This window comes from Silurus meridionalis, chromosome 1 (genome assembly GCF_014805685.1).
Source record: "Silurus meridionalis isolate SWU-2019-XX chromosome 1, ASM1480568v1, whole genome shotgun sequence".
In the NCBI taxonomy this organism is placed as follows: Eukaryota; Metazoa; Chordata; class Actinopteri; order Siluriformes; family Siluridae; genus Silurus; species Silurus meridionalis.
The window spans coordinates 5,455,084-5,477,376 of record NC_060884.1 but is presented as its reverse complement, the minus strand read 5'-3'; the positions used below and the strand labels follow the sequence as shown (position 1 = coordinate 5,477,376).

General features: G+C 38.0%; 1 protein-coding gene across 1 annotated transcript in view; it reads left to right on the top strand.

Annotated features, from left to right (window-relative positions):
* Positions 1–22,293, top strand: part of prkcaa (protein kinase C, alpha, a) — a 140,706-nt gene that overhangs the window by 102,481 nt on the left and 15,932 nt on the right. Inside the window, exons 7-15 of the mRNA XM_046859732.1 lie at positions 42–176; positions 428–521; positions 6,945–7,085; positions 7,490–7,663; positions 9,079–9,170; positions 9,902–9,964; positions 11,699–11,837; positions 19,072–19,152; positions 21,236–21,343. Coding sequence (XP_046715688.1) covers positions 42–176; positions 428–521; positions 6,945–7,085; positions 7,490–7,663; positions 9,079–9,170; positions 9,902–9,964; positions 11,699–11,837; positions 19,072–19,152; positions 21,236–21,343 — 1,027 coding nt within the window. The remainder of the gene's footprint in view (positions 1–41; positions 177–427; positions 522–6,944; positions 7,086–7,489; positions 7,664–9,078; positions 9,171–9,901; positions 9,965–11,698; positions 11,838–19,071; positions 19,153–21,235; positions 21,344–22,293) is intronic.

Sequence of the window (22,293 nt, the reverse complement as noted above, 5' to 3'; positions counted from 1 at the left end):
GGTGTGTGTGTATTTGTTTTTGTGTGTGTGTGTGTTTGTAGTAAACTGAAACCCACAGATAAGGACCGCAGGCTTTCAGTGGAGGTTTGGGATTGGGACAGAACCACCAGGAATGACTTCATGGGTTCTATGTCCTTTGGCGTATCTGAGCTTATAAAGTGTCCAGCATGTGGCTGGTGAGGATTTTGTGTGTGTGTGTGTGTGTGTGTGTGTGTGTGTGTGTGTGTGTGTGTGTGTGTGTGTGTGTGTTTCACTCCCTGATCCTTCCTATAATCAAGCCTAATAATTTTGCATCTCAGCCTCATTAGTTATGATTAAGTGTGTAGGTGGCTGAGAGTCTGAAACAGTTGTAATATAGAATATTTATGATGTCGCTATGTGTGTGTGTGTGTGTGTGTGTGTGTGTGTGTGTGTGTGTGTGTACTAGGTTTAAAATGTTGAATGAGGAAGAGGGCGAGTATTACAACGTGCCCATCTCAGAAGAAGATGACGGGAACGTGGAGCTCAGGGAGAAGTTTGAGGTGAGATCTGATTGCACTAGCTTGAATATATAAAATTAATAAATGTAGGTACTGATGTAGGTGAGGTGAGGAGACCTGGAGTGCAGTCAGCCTTCCAATTTATCCCAAAGGTGTTCATTTGGGTTCAAGCTCTATAGCAGGCTACTCAAGATCTTCCATTCTAACCCATGTAAAGTATTTTCATAGATCTGGCTTTTTGTGCAGTATCATTGTTGCACTGAAACAGGTTTGGTTTTCTAGTTAAAAGGAATCTTCTATCACATATGTGGAAGGACAACATACGGCTGGGAAAGTCAGGTGTCAAAATACTGTTATAATAATAGAGCATCCAGAGCATTCTTCCCTCACTTTCCATCCATTTGTATATAACTGCTCTTCTCTTTTTTTTTGTCACTCCTCACTGAACTTGAAGGGGGAAAAAGGAGTCATTTATCCGTCTGAGTTCCTTGAGGACGTTTGACGGCAGCCATGATCATCTTTCACGGTCTGTAAAGGCGACGCTAAATAAGCCCATCAGTCGCGCGAGCTCGGCGTAACACGTCGTCATTGAAAAAGCGTGGTTTTATTTCCCCGGCGATGTTGAACGATGACAATGCGTTTAATATTTCATCAACGTGGTGTAAACATTGGCGAAGAAGTTGGCGTATTAAACATGAAGATAAATGCAGGTATTATCTAGAAACGGCGAGGGCTGAGAGTTAGACGAGCGCCGTGTCAAACACAATGTGCGTCATTCCATTTCTAGGTATAATAGCTTTCTCGTCTTACAGCGTGAGCTATAAATGAGTCAATACTCCGAATACTTTTATTCAGAATACATGAAGTAAACTCCAGGTCTGTTATAGCACGTATTGATACACTATGTTGGTATGATGGAGACACCTGACTTTATCAGTTATGAGTTTCTTCCCCAAATTGTTAGCACAAACTTGAATGCCCACGGATGTGTTTGGATGTGGAAGAATTCAATTTTTTACTTGGAAAAACTAGGAGACTCGAACCTGTTCCAGCAAGATCTTGAGTGGCCTGCTACAGAGCTATGACCTTAACCCTATTGAACACCTTTGGAATGAATTGGTATGCTGACGTCACCCCAGGCCTCCTCACCCTACATTTACAGTATACACGTTACCTGACTTACACAAATCTCTTCAAGCCCACTCCAAAATCTAGTGGAACATCTTCCCATAAGAGTGAAGGTCTTTATTAGAAATTAGGGACTGAAAGAGAAATTGTATGTTCAGAAAGCACATATGAATCTTATAGCGTATATGTCAGATGACTTTACTAACACTCTACTAAAATCTAGTGGAACATCTTCCCAGAAGAGTGGAGGTCTTTATAACAGCAAATGAGAACTAAATGTGGAATGCGAAGTGCGTAAAGCACATACTGTACGAATGTTAAAGTCAGGAGTTTACAAACTTTGGATTTATACTAATCATGCAATGTCCAAATAAGACCTGATACGTCTGAATATTTAATTCACCGTTTCCCCAGGTTTGTTCTCAGGGATTTCCATTTTTTTTTTTTTTTTCTTTTTTTTTTTTTTCAACGGATCATCCGTCTTCATATCCCCCTGTCCTCTACATCTGCCTCTTTCAAACCAACTACCTGCATGTCCTCCCTCACCACATCCATAAACCTCCTCCTTGGTCTTCTTCTTTTCCTCCTTCCTGGCGGCTCCATCCTCAACATTGTCCTACCGAAATATACCCCATGTCCCTCCTCTGCACATGTCCAAACCATCTCAATCACATCTCCTTTACCCTGTCTCTTAAACGTCCTACCTGCGCTGTCCCTCTAATAAACTTATTTCTAATCCTTTCCATTGTCGTCAAATTTCAACATCTTCAGCTCTGCTACCTCCAGCTCCACCTCCTGTCTTTAAGTCAATGCCACTGTCTCTAAACCAGACAACATCGCAGGTCTCACCACACTCCTTAAACCTTTCCTTTCACTCTCGCAGATACTCTTCTATCACAACACAATTAGAGTCAGTAAGGTGGGAAAAAATCTCCAGCATGCCTCTATGGCACTTACATGTTTGAGCGGCTCTCTTGAGTGCCTTCACAGTGGAGAAGATGTGATGAAGGCTCTGGAGGTGGAAAATGCCACTTAAATGGTAGAAGAATAAAACATTTAAGTCAATACCCCTTTAGGTGCATACACACATACAAACGCACCTTATTATAGGATTACTGAAGAGCAGCAAGTGCCGTGGGAAATAATGTCAGTTTTTTGTGTTTGGAATAATGTGTTGCGTTTTTGTCGGGTTTAATTGCGCGCATGCAAACAGGCTCCGAAACGAAGCTAAGGTACTGTGTGGAGCATCTTTCTGCAGATTAGTAGACCCCATCTGCACTGAGCATCATAATGTTTATCCACATGGGAGAACTCGCAATAAAGGGCTTCACCACTATGCACTCTAATGGCCAGGTCTGATTGTGGGGGGGGATGTCATCACTATGGCTCTCTAGGTGCACACACACACACACATATCAATGATGCTTCATTACACATTGCAGTATGCTGCTTCTCAAAGAATTGCCTTGGGTTTTCAGTAATATTTGTGAGGTTTTTAAAACAACATGCCCTTACAACTAAAAAAAGATTGTAGGAACTTAACGTTTGGTTCACGTGTTACATAAAAAGATTCTACCACCCGAAGAGCCTCTTAAATGTACAGGATCTGACCACAACACTGGGAAAATGACTACTGGCTAATCGCTTTGCCGCATCGGAGCCCAGAAAGAGCAGCCAGTCTGTCTTTAACTTCGACATGTTTCAAGGTTTTAGTGTTGGCTGAATGGGCCTTAAGGGTGTGTGTTTTCTTGCCTGCCTGTTTCCATGGCAACACAGCAGTCCCTGTACTTTCTTTTCAAGCACACATTTGTACATTACCTTCTTTTGATAGATAGATAAAATTGAGAATTTTGTGGTATAACGGTACACAAAATTCACGGTTCGGTACGTTTTTAAGTCACGGCTTGGTTCAATTTCAGTACGGTCAGGGGGGGAGAAGTGCAGAAAATGATTTCTGTGCAAAAAAAAAAAAAAACAGAAACTTGCTTAATTATCTGAATTGACTGTCTGGATCTAGTAAATGAGAAATATTGAGCCAGTTTCAGTTTCAAAGCAATATGCAAATTACCAAGGACAACTCGTTCAACGCTTCCTTTCAGTTTTCCTCGCTCAGTTATGGACTGAAATTTCTAACTGAATAAAAGATATGAGCATTTCTCAGACACTAGGAACAGCCTTTGTTCCGCACCCTGGTGGTTACTTTACTCAAGTAGAACCTCTTTTAGAAATCTAGAACTAATATAAAAAAGAAATAATGTGTGGGAAAGCACATGCTTTACATCCATCCCATCGTGAACTGCCTTTTTTGAAGTAAAATGATGAGAAAGAGTTTGAGATCTACACAGAGTTTGTGGATGAAAAGATTTTGCTACCATGGTGAGAGATTATTCAATTGTCCACTAGATGTCAGCATTTGCATTGTTTGATGCTAAACAATGTGGAAAGGCTCAATTGTAAACTTGGCTTCATGTCTTGATTGCAATTGGTCAGTTTTTATATTAACAACTTCTTCACAGGGATTTGCACATAAGTTACGTTAAACAATAAGCAGGAGGTCTCATCAAAATGTATGAGAGTCTCCATTGTTAATGTTCTCCACTATAAAAGAGGACCGTACAATCATCCGGTTGCATGGTAACATCTAAAAGTGCATTTGTGAGCAGATGGTGCGAAAACATAAGGTCCATAAATGCAGGAACTTTGAATGTTACTATACAGTGATTAAAAAGCACAGCATTCTATAATAAATGTTATGCTTTAGTCCTTATTTCCTTCTAAAGCTTTTGGGTCTAAATTTTCAACATATTACACAAATGTACAACACATTAAATTCAAATAGCAAAATTTTTTAAGCTTCTTGGGAGTTCATGCATTTTATTTGTACAAATAGTACAAATTGTGAGTTTATATATTTGTGCATGTGTGTGTGGGTTTATCTGCTTATCACTGTCCTGTGATTGCAGGATAAAACAAAAGGAGATCTCAAAAAGGTGAGAGAGAAAAAGAGAGAGAGAGAGAGCTTGGTCGTGGGTTGGAAGTCAGCCTGACCTGCATCATGACAGCATTTAGAGTACAAGCTCTGCTTTAAATGCTTTACTAAACAAAAAGCTTTCAAGCTTCGTATATGTGACTGGGAATGAGCTAAAGCTAAGACAAGTCCAAAAACGGTGTGACGATTTCCAAGCTGATCGACGGTTTCATGCTGTCGTGTCATAGTGTTTTGTTTGTGGCTGTTTGCAGTTCTGCATGGTCTCTGGAGCTTTGCATTGCTCTGAAAAAGATATTTCACAGCCATCGAATCCATAAAATCGTTCTGCATGTCGACGTTAAAGAGCAGCGATTGCTCGGGCAATGTTTTCCTCAGCGCTAAAACACAGGCGGCTTCGAAGCACAACGGCACTTTGATGACCGTGTTTACCGATACGCTATTTAATGGCATTGTGTGTAAACGGCTTTCAACTGACAGGTTCGTTTCTTTGCCTGCTACCATTCACAGCGCTGAATCCACTGGTGACTGACTTATGGTGCGGCGTTAAGGTGTTCCAGTGACGACATGTAGAAATATACAGCATTACACAATTATTGGTGAATGTGTGTTAGGAGACAGTATTAGGAATATAAAAAAGTCAATACGTCAAGCAGAGGTGTAGGGTGTACAGTCTGACTTTAGGAAAGGATTGAGGAAGGTTTTCCGAACCTGCCCTCATTTGAAATCAGAGGAAAGTTCAGATTTAGGCAATGAATTATCTTAAAAGATCTGCAATAACCTAAAGGTGAAGTCATAGAAATGACAGTAAAATAACATTCAGTTGAATAGGAGGTTGCTGTGTAGAATTCTTAAGCAGGCCACAGATGTATCCACCTGAACTTTTCCAAAGGTCTGGAGTCCATCAGTGACCCATGTGTGTCCCATCCTAGGAGAGTCTCATGGTAAGGCTGGGTGGTGATGCGGAGATGTTTGTGGTCCAAGCTTTCACTTTAAAACCTCCTGGATGAAGGGTGAACCCAGAAAGCAAGTGTTTTGCCTGTCAAGCAGTGTTAAAGTACACCTCAACAAGTAGTGTTTTTGCATCCAAAACTTTGTGTTTGCTCAGATTAACCCTTAAGTTGAAGTGTTTCAAACATGCTCGTTGTGGGCTTTTCCATTTGTTAAAGCCTAAGCCAACATCCTATGGTTTTAATGTAAATGTAAACACGACCAATAAAAGTGCTTGGATTTACATGAAGTTTAGGGCATTTGGCAGATGCCCTTATTCAGAGCACCTTAACAATCATCATATTTATACAAATGTGCAGTTAAATAGATTCAGTAGTGCCACAGGGTTTTGAACTTACAATCTTTCAATGAGAAGCTCAACGTTTTAACTCTGAGGTCCCACTTCAACCTGAACACTACAATTTTGACTTCTGGAGTTTGCTTGGTCAGAGAGAGATCTGCATAAGACTTTCTTTCAAGTATGTTCAATTGCTCTTGACATGACATTATGAAAACTAGATAGATAGCTTTAAACATCTTAAAGGAATTAAATGGCAGACTGTACCATGCTAAATTTGGTAGACTCATCTAGAATGGAAAGAATTGGGATTAAAAATCATTTTAATTCAGCTTGTCTTTCGTCCTTCAACTGCTCCATCATCACTTCCCATTTAATGAATCTTCTTTTATTTTCTGCGGTGGTGGACAGTAACAAAGTAAATGTCATTCGTCGCTGCACTTAAGTACATTTTACTCAACTACATTTTGCGAAATAATTTGTAGCTTTTTATTAAGTGGATAAAAAAGTAACCGCAGCAAGCCACCAATCAGGGTCAAGAGTTTTCTTTCGATTGCCGCTTGGTGGTGTGTATTTAGCAAGAACATACAGTTCAGCATCAGTTCAACAGCAAGCAGGACATTTTGAGAGGAATAAACGATGGAAGAAACTCCTGACTCGAACTCGCCAAAAAACCCGTGGCCTCATTTGCATAACTTTTTATGGGCACATCATCATTTTAATAGACATCAATTAGTGTTTGACTCATTGATATCATTCAGTTCATTTTGTATCATAATACATCATTTTTTTATCATCATTTATTTCAACACAAATACACGGTTTGTGTTCTTCGTCCACTATTGATCATCTGCCGTACCTTTACAAATATCCCAGCTGTCTATGGATGTCTGCAAGGGCATGTTGCAAACACAGGTTAAGTCTGTGTGCCAGAATTTGCAAGTTGTCTAATCCAGTCTTTTTCTAGATCAAGCATGACTCGAGGTGACTATTTTGCATCAAGATGATTTGTAGATTCAGCTCATTCCTCTACCTTTATTTTTCTTTGTATTTTTGCATGCAGAAAGCCAAGTTTGGTCCTGGTAAGAAGGCTGCCACCCCTATTGATGACAACAGGACCAGTTTGCCCTCCACTAATTTGGACCATGTTAGGCTCACCGACTTTAACTTTCTGGCCGTGTTGGGGAAGGGGAGCTTCGGGAAGGTTGGTACAAACAACAAAAGTTTAAGCATGCTCAAAAAAAGAGCTGATTTACAGTATAATTTTACAAAAAAAACAGTTATTTTTTAAATATAAACAAGTGTATGGGGAGAGATTTTGTTTATAACAGAAAAGAATTAGTCAGCATAGTAAGGGCATGAACTAGCTATATACAGATTTGCTTCTCCGCAGCCAGCAGAAATCTTAGGTTCCTCTGGGAAAAAGAGTTTTGAAGTAATTAGCACCAGAATTTGATGCAATCATTAAATACAAGCTCGAGTTTTTCTATGATCTGTGGATATCAGATAAACCAGATTTCATTACTTTTGTCTTGTCTTTGCTTTTGGTCTTCAAATGTGACAGTCCCTATGTACTCTGAGCACCACATTGCGTTTTTTTTGCTTCAGGTGATGCTAGCAGAAATGAAGAACACAGAAGAACTGTATGCGATAAAGATTCTAAAGAAAGATGTCGTGATCCAGGACGATGATGTGGAGTGCACCATGGTGGAGAAAAGGGTGTTGGCACAACAGGACAAACCCCCGTTTCTTACCCAGCTTCACTCCTGCTTCCAGACTGTGGTAAGGTTTTAACAGAGAGCCGGTAATCTGTGGCCAAAGATCTGATTATCTGGTGTATTGCAGGTAAGGAATGCACAGGATATTTGGGTAAAAGCTTGAATAGGCATTCTGTTCGAGATCTGAGGGGTAAAAGTCCTGCCTGGGATCTATTAGTAAGACCTGACAAGTCATCAGTGGTGAAGGTCTAAGTGTAGTTTTGAAAAGAAATCATGGATAAGAACTGTCACGCCAGACCCAGAGCCCACTGCACCATACACCAGGCATAACATTATGACTGGTGAGTGTATAACACTGATTATCTCTTCATCATGGCACCTGTTAGTGAGAGGGAGATATATTAGGCAGCAAGTGAACATTTTCTCCTCAAAGTTAATGTGTTAGAAGCAGGAGAAATAGGCGGCGTAAGCATTTGAGCAAACTTTGAAGTGCCAAATTCTGATGGCTAGACGACTGGGTCAGAACATCTTCAAAACTGCAGCTCTTGGGGCATGTTTCCAGTCTGCAGTGCTCAGTATTTATCAAAAGCGCTCCAAAAAGAAACAGTGGTGAACCGGCGACAGGGTCACGGGCGGCCGAGGTTCATTGATTCACGCAGAGAGAAGGCTGTGGTCCGATCCAACAGACGAGCTCCTGTAGATCAAATTGCTGAAGTTAATGTTGTTAAATCTACGGCTCAGAAGTGTTTTGGCAGCAAAAGGGGGACCTACACAATATTAGGCAGGTGGTCATAATGTTATGCCTGATTGGTGTAAATAGTGTTTATTAACACAATCACAATTTTTAGTTTTTACACATATTTCCTATCTGGACAAAGACATTTTAAATATTTAATCTTTTTACTGAAGAGTGAGAATCTGTGGACGTCTAGATGTAGGCGTTTGTGTTGTGCCTCTCCATCTGTCACTCACTGCAGCCTTCAGCTTTGCTTCAAATTAAAGCATGATGATAAGGATGATGATGTCTGGTCTCTCCAAAACAAACCTCTTCTCTGCCAAATTGTTTTCGAAAAGCACATTTAATCGTCCTGATTATCGCCGGCAAATGAAATAAGCTCGCAGTGTAGGCATGATTTGGGTTTGCCTTCATTCAACATTAAATACGTTCCTCCAGAATGGTCTATAATGGTCTAGAATTTCATTTCATACTGATCACCATAATCACATGGGTGTGTTGAGCATGATGGAGAAGGGAAGAGTTAAAGTTTCTGAATTTGGCAGTTAAGATTATTCTTATTGTAGGGTTATGGCAGTATTAAAACAGCTAAAGCGGCTTTTAACTATACTTAATTAGTAACCACACACAGGTGCACACATTCATTCCATAACACACTCTTTCTACGCTAGTACTTCTTCCATTAACAGCTGGTCCCTGCTACGCCTGCCAAGATGACTTCCTCTTCTTTTTTTCTATTTTAGGACCGTCTGTATTTTGTGATGGAGTACGTCAATGGTGGAGATCTCATGTATCACATTCAGCAAGTGGGCAAATTTAAGGAGCCTCAGGCAGTGTAAGCTGTGTGCATTTTTGACTTCTTGATCCTGTTTTAAACATGGACTGCAATGTAATATGCGAATCGCTTGACCACCAATATTTTCTTGATCCCCGTTTTGAATAACACTATATGGACAAAATTATTGGGACATCTGAATTTTCCAGGAATATTTCATTGATTTTCAAAGTTGGAAGCACACAACTGTATATTGTCTTTGGGGCCGGTAGCATGAGATTCACTTGAACTAGGAGACCCAAACCTGTTCAAGCGTGACAATGCACCTGTGGCCAAAGTAAGCCCCAAGAAGTTATGGGCTACATGGGTTTGAGAAAAAGATCTTGAGTGACCTGCTACAGAGCTCTAAACTCAACCCTACTGAACAAGTTTCTGATAAACACACTCCAGGTGTTGTCACTCTACATGACCTTACTAACGAAATGAGCACAAATCTTCACCAGCACACTCTAAAATCTAGTGCAACATCTTCCCAGAGGAGTCGAGGTCTTTATAAGAGCAAATGAGAAATAATGTGTGTATATATATATATATATATATATATATATATATATATATATATATATATATATATATATATACGTTATATAACGTATTTATGTCATATTCATAACTCATGAAGCCTGCTGATTGGCCGTGATTACCTCAGGTCATGCTTTGCAGAAAAGCTGATTGCTGTGTGTGTGTGTGTGTGTGTGTGTGTGTGTGTGTGTGTGTGTGTGTGATTACAGGTTTTACGCAGCAGAGATCGCTGTCGGGCTGTTCTTCTTGCACAAGAAGGGAATAATATACAGGTGACAAAGCATGCACATAGTCGTGTGTTGCTACTGTGTGTTTTTATGTTTGAATTTCCACCCACTTGCATTATTGTAGCTGAGCGAAAAAAACTTATCTGTATCAGATTTTGGGCAGTAAAAACACACAGCGCTCCCTGTATATACATGATTTTAATACCTGCAACCACCAGTCCCCGCATTTACTCTCTGTCTAATTTAAATGTCATGTGCCATACTTGTGGCAGTAAAGCCTCTTTAGCTTTAATGCCTTTTTTCCCAGCTGTGATTCTCCATCATTCTGAACACTCTGTATGTATGTGTGTTATGTGTGCGATCTGTGTCTCCTGTTACAGCTGTTCTGCTCATTTCAGCTCTTTTTTAATTCCCATATGCTCAGTAGACCAAGAGAAATAGAGCACACATACACACCCTGTTACACACATACTGTACCTCAGCAAAAATATGCACGTCTGTCTTTAAATAGCCATAAAAAGAGAGAGATTTATTAAGCCTTTTAGCAGATTCACATTGGATGTCCTCTATACACTCATTCAAAAACCTTTTTCTTATTTTACTGCATGATTTCTTTACTTCTTGTTTTATTTTCTAGCAGATGCACTGAGAGACTCAGTCAAAGCCTTTATATTAATACATGTCAATAATAATTTTTGTTCATGCTAGCATTAAAGAGACAATCTGACCAGATTTCTGAGAGGAATTTAAGATTAAAATACATGTTTTATAGTAAATATATGTTTATTGGCAACTGTTGTTGTTAGCTAGTTGATTATTATGAGACAGGATGACCGGATTAATAGAAAAAATCTTTTTGCTAGTTAGCTATCATGAAACAGTTTGACCAGATTTCTGTGAGGAATTTGACACAGTTATACTGTACATTTTCATACTCTTGACTGTTATTGTTTGCTAGTTATATAAAGAGATTTTTGACCCCATTTAAATAGATTTCTGACCAAAATCTATTAAGAAATATCCAGAATTGTCACTGCTCATTGTGTCTAATTCTTTGTTATGGTCCATTCTGACAGGATTTTTCTTATTATTACTACATTCTGACAGGATTTTTTCAAATTAATTATTTATTAATATTCATACTCACTTTTTCTCATGCTAGCTATTTCACTATCAAGATAAAGTCAGAATTTCTGAGAAGATTTTGCGAGTTTCTGAAAATTTTTCTACTCATAATTTCTAACGCTCGCATGTTTACCATAATGAGACAGTTTCACAAGACTTATTGGGAATTCTGTGAAGTGTTCATACATTTTCATAATAATCACTGCGATAATGCGATATAGTTAGTCATGCTAAAAAAAAAAGTCTCAGTGGATTTTTTTTAGAGGAATTTTTCTCATATATTTCATATCTCTGCTATTGAGTTACACTGAGTTACATATATTTCAGTTAGTTAACATAAAACAGTCATACATAGTTTTTGAGAGGATGTTCAGTCACATTAGTGCATTTTCATGGTTGAATTCTGCTTTGTAATTTCGAGACAGAATTACGTTTACTGAGAAACATTTGTCATATTCATAGATTTTTTTAACATATAATGATGGCTAATTACTTACTTCAAATCACGTTTATTCATTTTCACCAACATAAACATAGCAAATAGTAAAATTTTTAAACTACGGATAAGCTGCATTGCATTACATCTTGTAACATAAATAAGCTAGTTGTGATACTGCTCTGTGTAAATGACTCTGTATGTGATTGTTCTTTCAGAGACCTGAAACTGGACAATGTGATGCTGGACGCTGAGGGACACATCAAGATTGCAGACTTTGGCATGTGTAAGGAGAGCATATATGATGGGGTATCAACACGCACATTCTGTGGAACACCCGACTACATCGCACCAGAGGTAAGGGACCTAGGAACATTCTTCAGTACTGTGGGTCTCAAATCATTGCATTGACATATTTTACATGGTTGTAAATAGAGATGTTTTCCAGGATAATCGAAACGACATCCTAATGCAGAGGATTGATTTGTGATTTAGTATACGCCAGGTTTTCTATTTATTGTCAACATTTTCAAATATTAAATGTAATTTAGACATGGAAAGATGGTATGTAGCCTTCAATGCCCCTCCTACTTTGTACTGGCCTATGGTGTATTACAAGATATACACTGCACGTGTGAGTGAATGAATGAGAGAGTGCATTAGTAAGTATGTGAGCAGATAAGTGGGTAGACGACTGATTGGGTGAGTGAGTGAGTGAGTGAGTGAGTGAGTGAGTGAGTGATTATGTGCATACACTGCGAGTGTATGAATGAGTCATGTCAGTGAACGAGTGAGTTTGAGTGAGTAGACGAGGGAATGAATGTATGGGTGATAGTTGTAAGTGAATGTATGGGTGAGTGAATGAGTAAAATAAAAGAGTGGGTGAGTGAGTGCATGTGAATGAGTGATATAAGTGAGTGGGTGATGTAAATCACTAATATGAGTGAGTCAGTGAATAAGAGCATTGCAGTGAAAATGAGTAAATGAATCTTAGGGTACTGCAATTGAATGAATGAGTGTTCAAGTAAGTCACTGATCAGAAAAAGTGAATAAATGAGTGAGGACTGAGTAAGTGAAGGATACACCCAGGTGAGTGATTATGTGAATGTACAAGTGAGGAAGCCAGTGAGTAAATGAGTGAAGAAGGAAGTGAATGAGCTTTATCTACACCGACAGACGCACAAGATAAAGACACCAACGTTCTCAAACTTTGTCTCACCACCTATTGTCTGAGCTGAACACACACATACAAACAGAAAACCAAAGCATCTGGCATTGTTTCAGGTTAATCATCATCAAGTGAACCAAAGATTATTGGATTTGCTACATGTATTTTTTCACTGTCAGTCTTAGTTCGATAGAGGTTTATTTATTCTGCACATAAGCCGGCCTGCGTTGTTAAATAGGGGGGCGTGGGGGGTTGCTTCATTGTACCCTGCTATGTGGTGTGGTTGTGTTTCATCACAATGATGTACAGAATCCTACATTAACGCCTCCCCATTCTACTGTATTCTGAGCTGTATGATCCAGAACTGTCACATGATGTAGTGTAACAGGCCACAAAGACACTTAATTTGCCACTTTGTGTTGCCTTCTAGCCATGTGAGCCATATGGAATTCTGGGTGAGGGAAGGAGAAGGAAACATGAAGTATTTTTTATGTACCTCTATACCTACACTATCTCTCTGTCTCTCTCTCTCTCTCTTACAGACACACACACACACACACACACACACACACACACACACACACACACACACACACCTTCCATGCATGTTCAGGTCCACGTCTCACACGTCTCTAACCGCATTTAAAATTTCCCTGAGGATGCATGTTTAAGTCAAAAGTTTATTCCTCACATGGTTTGATATTGATTTGAGAAGATGCAGTTTCAGCAACTTTCAGTCCTGTTTTCCAGAAGACACAGCTTTATTCCTTTCCTGGTTGGTTTTGTGTCCTGTATACAGAGTAAATCATATGTTCCATGTTTATCCAGCACCCCTGAAGTAGAAAATGTATTTCATTAAGAGAGTATACAAATTGTGAGTTGAACTGTACTTTATTGGTTCTTATATATAAAAAAAAAAAATAATAATAATACATGATTACGTTAGGTTCCTGGTCATTCTCTAAATGTATAGAATGTAATTTTTTCCAAACTGAGTATACACTCTATGCACAAATGTATTGGGACACCTGACTTTTCCAGCCATGTGCGCTTCTTTGTCAAACTGTTACACAAAGTTAGAGGCACACAATTGTATATTCTTGAATGCTGTAGCATTACATTTTACATTACAGCAAGACCTAAACCTGCTCCAGCATGGCAATGCCCCTATACATAAAGAAAGCCCCATGAAGTTATAGTTTACATGGGTTAGACTGGAAGATCTTGAGTGGCCTGCTATAGAGTGATAGAGGAACCTGACTTTACTAACATCCTTGCGACAAATCTTTATGATCACACTCCAAAATCGAGTGGAACATCTTCCCAGAAGAGTGGAGATTATTATAACATCAGATAGGGACTAAATGTCGAACGGCATGTTCAAAAAGCATATTTAAATCTTATTGTCCATATAGTGAATCTGGATTGAAGCTATGTCTGTAAATATTCAGTGCTATTTTTGTTCATACATGTAATTTATAATTATAAAATATACTTTATAATAATATACTATATATTTATTATATTATAATTTTACATATTTTTAGCTGCTCCAATTTCTTAAGATGTATTAAAAAAATCAGTTATAATGAAATTTATCCACTTCGTTCACTCATAACAATTTTTTTCAAATTTAAGACTTAAGTTTAAAACTTATAAATTGCTTATTAGCCACTGCACCTCCCATTTTACATTCTCAGCTAATTAGCATTTGTACATAGGCTTAACTTGCATTTTTGTTAGGTAATTATGTGAAAGGGCAAATGAGGATTTGTTTCTTTGCGATGCAAAATGACAAAAATAACCAAACAATGCGAAACAATGAGACAAAGAAACAATATCCAAAACCTGGAACATAGAGCATGAAGCAAGCAGAAGAGCTCAAGACAACAAGCATGGATTGACAAAGGTGATATAAAGAGTGTGGTGCAAAGTGAGTTCATATACAAGTGCTAATTAGTTATAAATAAGAAACAGATGCAGTCATGTGACATGAAACGAGGAGGTGCAGTGGTTGATGGGAAACGTTATCAATGTGACAGCGTTATTGTATTTCATGTGTGCCTTTTCAATCACTGCTGATGATGTCATTTTTTCGTCAGCAAAGACGAAAGTTTCAGTCGACATGAAATCAAATGAAGTTTAAACACTTGTTTCAACTATTCATAAAATGTCACTATAATTCTACATGATGTAAATCTACAATCCAGGCTAGAAGAAATCAGTTTAGCAGTTTTATTATAAGACATTGAAAGTTTAGGTTTGTCAAACCAAGCAGGACCAAATCTACAGCATGGTTCACACCAATGTTATTTTTCTCGAAACACTCCAAGAACATTTTCTTCAAATTTACCCACGTAGATCTGTCTTCTTTATGAACTATTTCACCTCAGATCTCTCAATTAAAACCCATCCTTTATCTGTTTCCCTTTCTGTTCTGTTTGCCGGCTTCTACACACATATTTTCTTGAAATTTTCCCACAGATGTAGATTCATGTCTTCTTCATGCAGCTCTTTCTGAAGCCAACTCGGATCTCTTGTTTAAAACCCACTCTTCATCTGTTTTTCTTTCTCTTCTGTTCGGCATCACCTACGCACACATGTCCAGCAGCGACTTGACAGGAAGGTCTTTGCGTGTCACATAGAATCATGTCTGATCAAGCGACTAGGGCACCAATTTAACACGCTCGGTAATCTACGTACCATTCGTGTACATGCTGCATGATCATGACTCCTTCAGCCGTGTTATGATTCATTACTGATCGATATCTTGTCTTCTGAAACAAAAACCAAAACGCTGATGTGGGTTCAAAGTGTAAAGCGTCTTCATAAGAAGTTTTTTATTCAACATATTGACAGATGGGGTCCTATGTGGATCTCCACGGCATGTTTATTCCTTGAGCTGTCATGTTGCTGACAGATGGACAAGACCTGAGGCTGAGCAGAGCATCGATCTTCTTTTTTTGAGTCCTTGAGATACACTCTATTAGTGTCTATTTGCTTTTTCACCCATCTTGTCCAGAGCACTGTGGCTTTTCTTTTTCAAAGACAACTCAAAACTAGAAAAATAGCCCTGAAATGACAGATGTTAGAGGAATAGTGCTTTAGAAGCTATATGAATGGTTAATAGAGCATTAGCAATGTCTGAACTTACAAAATAAATCATTAGTTAATTCATTATTGTAATAAATTATTTAAAGATGAATATATAAGCCAAACCTTTTGTTAGAACATTGTATGGTGGAGTAATAGAGGAATATGACATTTTATGAAATATACACCCCTATGACTATTCAGTACTTCAATGCTTTGTTTCACACACACACCATTACATTTAATTGCAGACAACATATAACACAGCTGTAAGTCCAGGAAAAAAAAAACAGTTAATGTTCTAATCAGAAAGGTTTAATTCCATACATGGACAGTAAGATGTCAATTGTAGCACAATGTTGCATAGAGCTTCATTTGTGATTTTATTGTATGGTTGCATACACCAGTAATAAAGAAATAAATTTAATTTGACACTGGAACCCAAAAATACCGTATTTTTCGGACTATAAGCCACTACTTTTTTCCTACCCCGCAGCTTAAACAACGAAGCCGCAAATTTATGAATTTTTCCTCGGTTTTTCCCGGTTTCACAAACTTCAAGACAAAAAACTGAACCCCATAACATTAGACCAATAAAATTTCCGAATGGAAATGAAAAAACGAACCTCACCTGTGTTCTGAGCTGCACGGCATCGGGAAAATTTAATTTTTCTTGGCAACAGCGTTACGGGTTAGTCAAAGAAACTTGAAATGAGCATCAGAAAATAATAAGGACATATTCCTCGGTCTTGCACACACGCAGTAATACCGGAAAAAATGCAGTGGCATGCTATTCCCAAAATACCGCTATGCTCCTAAAGAAAACGCAACATATTTCACCCGTTACACCGTGTGTAACGTGTCTTTTGTTAAAGCCTGTGTAAAGTACATTAGTGTAGGCTTATAGACAGGTGCGGCTTATTTATGTTAAAAATAAAAATATTTGTAAAATATTATATTATATATGGGTGCGCTTTATAGTCCGGAAATTACGGTAATCGTGAAAAATCAAGCCTATTCGAGTTCCACTGTCTGGAAGTCGCCAGGGTGCCATTATTATCTCTTTTGAATTTTACTGCATCACCAGCGTTTTTTCACATCTGACTGAAAAATGCAACTTTCTTCCAGAACAATGTGAAGCAAGTAAAGATCGTCACCTGCTACTTTTATGTCTAAAAATACAGAGTAGCTAAACAGACTTTAAGGAGAGTACTAGCTTCCTTATTTACTATACAAAAGATAATAAATGTCTTGGCAAAATTAGAAATATATTTTGTGAATTTCAGAAAAATTGTGTTTATTTTGTACATTTTAGCAGTTTCGTCACCGTTTTTCTGCTCAAACTCATTCATTTCCAGTGTTAATCTTGTTAAACCACGAGGATGTTTTAAATGCAGGTGTTTTGGTTCGGAGAAAGGAAGCAGTTTATCACGAAAACATGACATGCCTAAAAAGTGTCTAAACCGGTGTGACAGAAGAGCGTCTTCCAAGGCCGCTTGGATAATTGCCATCGTTGGCTTTAAAAAAAAAAAAGTTCACTTTTTCTGTTCTTTCAGAGGCTTACAAAGCTACTCGTTGTGCCCTGGCTGAAAGCCCAGAACATTTAAATGGCAAGCAGCAAAAGCGGACGTTAATGATAAAGCGAGTTTGTGGTGTGTTTTTACATAAAACATATGGGAGATGACAAAAAATAAAAATAAAATGTAAATATATATAAAAGATAGTGATAAAAAGAGGTCACGATGATTAGAAAGAAAAAGCACAACAGATACAGGATTGTAGCGCAGAGCCTGCGGTTTTGATCAAGGGTTTCAAAAAAGAGAGAGATTTTTTTCCTTTTCTGGGAACAAAGTCTAGGAACATATCTGATCTTTAGTGAGTTGATTCCAGCTGTGGGTAGTATAGGCAGGCAATCTAAACATGTTTTGTTTTTGTTCTGGACTATATTAGATAACCAGTTCATGTTAATCTACCGGAGTTGTGTAGTGACATTTAAGTCCAATGCCCTTTAGTGCCACATGTTGAGGTCTGCCTTGTAAAGCAAGTGGTAGTCAGAAAATGAATGTAAAATTGATCTTATAAGTGATCACATAGCCATACAAAAGGCATATGTTGATAGCTGTTTTGGTTGTAGGTCATGAAGGATATTGATATTTAAGGTATAGGTGATGATGGGTGGGGCTATTTTGAGTGCAGGTGATGTTGGGACGGGGTGTTTCTGGTGTAGATGATAGTGGGCAAGGCTATTTTAGCTGTAGATGATGTTGGGCAGGGCTATTTTGCGTGTATATGATAGTGGACAGGGTCATCTTTGGTGTAGATGATAGTGTGCAGGGCTATTTTAGCTGTAGGTGATGTTGGGCAGGGCTATTTTGGGTGTAGGTGATGATGGGCAGGGTTGTTTTGGGTGAAGGTGATGATGAACAGGAGTATATTAAGTGTAGATGATAGTGGGCAGGGCTATTTTGATTGTAGATGATGTTGAGCAGGGGTATTTTGAGTGTATATGATAGTGGACAGGGCCATCTTTGGTGTAGATGATGTTTGGGCAGGGCTATTTTGGGTGTAGGTGATGATGGGCAGGGTTATTTGGAGTGCAGGTGTTGATGGGCAGGGCTATTTTGGGTATGGGTTATGATGGGGGGTGTAGGTGATGTTGGGCAGGGCTATTTTAGGTGATTGTGGATGTGGATTTATCACATAGGTTGCTGCATAGGTAAATAATTTTTTATCTGTAGTTAATGTGGTCATGTTAAATATCCTAAAATATTTTAAAGGTACACTACATTTATGTTACCATATAGTCGACATAATTGTGCAAAATAAGTATAATTGTGGTCCATCCAAACATCCATATTCCAGGAAAAAAATAATAATTATTCATCAGAATGGAAAATGTTTTTTTTTTAACCTGTACATCCGAAATCAAATGTAACTGCCATTCTCTCCAGAAGCACTGTATCAGGTCCTTCAAGATACTTCAAAAAGCTTGTTATCTAGAGTATTGTCCTCATTATTCTGTACAAAAGCATATCCAGGAGAGTTTTCATTTCTGATGATGTAGTTTTTCCGGTTCACTCTCTGTAGTCTATTTTGATCCAGTACTTTCATGTTTGATATGTTTATGAATTCTTTAATCACTTTTAAAGGGATCTTTCCTTTACAGAATGCATTTACTTATAATTGTAAGTGTGCAAGTTCATTTGGAGCCTGCTTAAGTAATGCTCCAAATACATTACTTGAGCAGATGGTGAAGTTAATTTTGTTAAAAAAATGTTTAACCATAAGTACATAGAGATTCTGACACTTCTGTATATTTTGTGTGTGCAGATCATTGCGTACCAGCCATACGGGCGCTCTGTGGATTGGTGGGCATACGGTGTACTGCTATACGAGATGCTGGCTGGACAGGTAAGACAAAACTTCCAAAAGTACCACTCACCACATGTTCATCATTTGGAAGGAGTGTTCGGTGAACGTTTTATTTTTATAACAGCCATTTATTCATTTATGAATTGAAAGTTATATAAAATCTTTGACCATGAACATTCTTGTACTGTATTTTTCAAATCAAACATGCAACCCTAATGTGTGATTGCTTCAAAGTACCTCACGTATCCGAATAACACCTGAACCATTTCCTCAGGAATAAATAATTATGCACAGATCAGGTATAACAGTATGACATTAAAAAATTATGAATCGTAAACACTGATTATCTCTTTATAATGGCACCTGTTAGTGAGTGGGATATATTAGGCAGCAAGTGAACATTTTGTCCTTAAAGTTATGTGTGAGAAACAGGAAAAAGGGGCAAATGTAAGGACTTGAGCAGACCAGGCTAGACTTTGCCTAGAAGACTGGTTCAGAGCATCCCAAAGACTGCAGCTCTTGTGGCCTGTACCGGGACTGCAGTGGTCAGTATCTTTCAAAAGTAGTCCAAGAAAGAACAGTGGTATACAGGGTCACGGGCAGCTGAGGCCATGGTCCGATCCAACAGACGAGCTCCTGTAGCTCAAACTGCTGAGGACGTTAATGCTGTTAATGCTCGAACTGTTTTGGTGGACCAACACAATATTACGCAGGTGGCCATAATGTTATGCTTGGTCAGTGTAAATTAACTGTCATAGGATTTTCATAATTAACACTGGTATTATCTATGATATCTATGATGAATACACAGCTTTATTTGGTTTCATTATCGTTCTTTTTTATGAAAAATTGGTCGTATATATTGTAATTGACATTGAGAAGGGCTATTTCGGGTGTAGATGAAGGTAATCTTGGCTATGGTTATTTGAAGGTGTAGGTGGTTTTGGACAGGGATATTTTGGGTGTAAATGATATTGGGTAGAACTCTTTTAAATATAGGTGATGTTGGACATGGATATTTAGGGTAAAAGTGATGTTAAGGCAGGATATTTTGGGTGTAGGTGATGCTAAACAGGGATATTTTGGGTGTAGGTGAGGTTAAACAGGGATATTTGTATTTTGGGTGGAGGCGATATACATTTACACCATGAATCTATGCCATTTTAGCAGTATACATTTAGTCACAGCAATTAGTTTACCTCACTTTTTACAAAATCTGTAGATTGAGTAGAGATCGTCTTCAGCAGTTTGTTTTTGTATGTGTCTGTTTTTACCATATTGTTTTGTCTTCTCTTTTTTATTGATACTACTAAGACTGGCTTTTCAAAAAAAAAAAATCTAATTGACTGAGGCAAATCAAAGTCAGCATCAAGATGTTATGTCTGCAAAAATTGTTATATTAAATTAACCCTGGATGTTCATGTTCCCAAACCTAAATGCTGACCTGAAACAAAGAGAACCGTATTCCCTATATTTAGAAATAGGTAACACAATCTAGTGTGTCTTTCACTTCCATTTGACTATTTTTGGTGCCCATACAATGCTGTATACTTAATCAATACTTTTTATTGATTACTTTCATACACACAGAGCTATATGTGACATGGACTGTGAGTTGGGATATTTTTAGAATGAATGCTGCTCTACCTAATAACCTCTACATCACCTTTCATTGTTAAAACATCAATGCTCTCTCTCGCTCTGTTTTTTTCTTTTACACACACGGCTAATGGCTCTTTTCAACCACAAAGAATTTTATTATAGTATCATGAAAAGGACAGGGGAATGTTTTCTAGGCTGCATGTAGGTAATCTTTTGATGGGATATTTATAAGGTGATATGAGTTATGATTTAAAATCTATTGTTTTTAAGGTAATAAAACATGAATAGGGGTGCTATTTTACAGAAAATAGATACAAATAGGGTGATGTAATGCATATAATAGTACATCCCTGAAGTTCATAGTTTTCATGCATTTACTGTACGAGGGTTTTGTTCCTTTCTTGCAACGGCAATTTGTACTTTTATTTCATTTTATCTCAAAACAAATTTGAGCTATTCTGCAAATTGCTTTGCATTGATTTGCCTTTTGTAAATAGTTTTTCATTTTGTCCTTTTTTAGCCACCTTTCGACGGTGAAGACGAGGACGAGCTCTTCCAGTCCATCATGGAGCACAACGTGTCCTACCCTAAATCCTTGTCCAAAGAAGCCGTGTCCATCTGCAAAGGGGTGAGTGCAACAACACACATGCACTTTGTTTTATTCATTCCTCAGTACGTGTTTAAACATGTTCATATGGAATTTAGACTAGAAAACTACATTTTATTCAATTTTTTTTGTGAAAACGTTGAGAACTACTTACAATTGGTCTGCATTTAGCAGTTACGGTGTATACTGTACCTACACGTTGATGCACGGTACACGGAAATCAATTTTGATAAAAAATAGCCATGGATTGTATGTACTGTATAGTGTATATAAAAAACTGGTAGCTCAGCATATATCAGATTTTCTGCATTGATCTTTTTTTTTTTTGTCTAGCCAGCAAAAACTAAACACATACAATATACGTAGATCTTTATTACCCAAATATAGCGATGAATTATTAGAACTTGGGCGTGATGGAACAGTTGGAGAAAATTTCCTGAGCCACAGACTGTAAAATTAGTAAAAAAAACTAGAAGGCGAGTTATACTTTTGATATTTTCTGATTAATGTAATACATATGCTCCTGGTTTTACCAAAGAATCATTGGGAAGAAATTCTTCTACTCTGTCAATCCTGGTTCCCTTTATGAGCATGGAGTCAAGCTTGGAGTAAAGTCAAGTAATGAGTAAGATCCTTCAGGTCCTTTGAAGAGATTCGTCTCATGATTTTACTTTTGCATACAATGTGACTATTTAAAGAAATTTCCCTGCCGTAGCTTTTGCCTCACTGTAGCAAAAGTAAATAAGCAAATGGTCGCACAGGAGAGTCTCTGGAGTGTGTTTGTTTTACACTTGCTCATTTTCTTACAAATGATTTATTGTGGAGATCATTAAAAGCTTTTTTTAGCCAGTTTGAGCTTGGCCTCTTCTCAGAATCACACCATCCCTAATTATCATACTGTGCAACTCAGTGGTATCCCTTGATAACTCTGTCTTACAAAAATAAATCTGGTTGGGTCTGAGTGGAGAAAA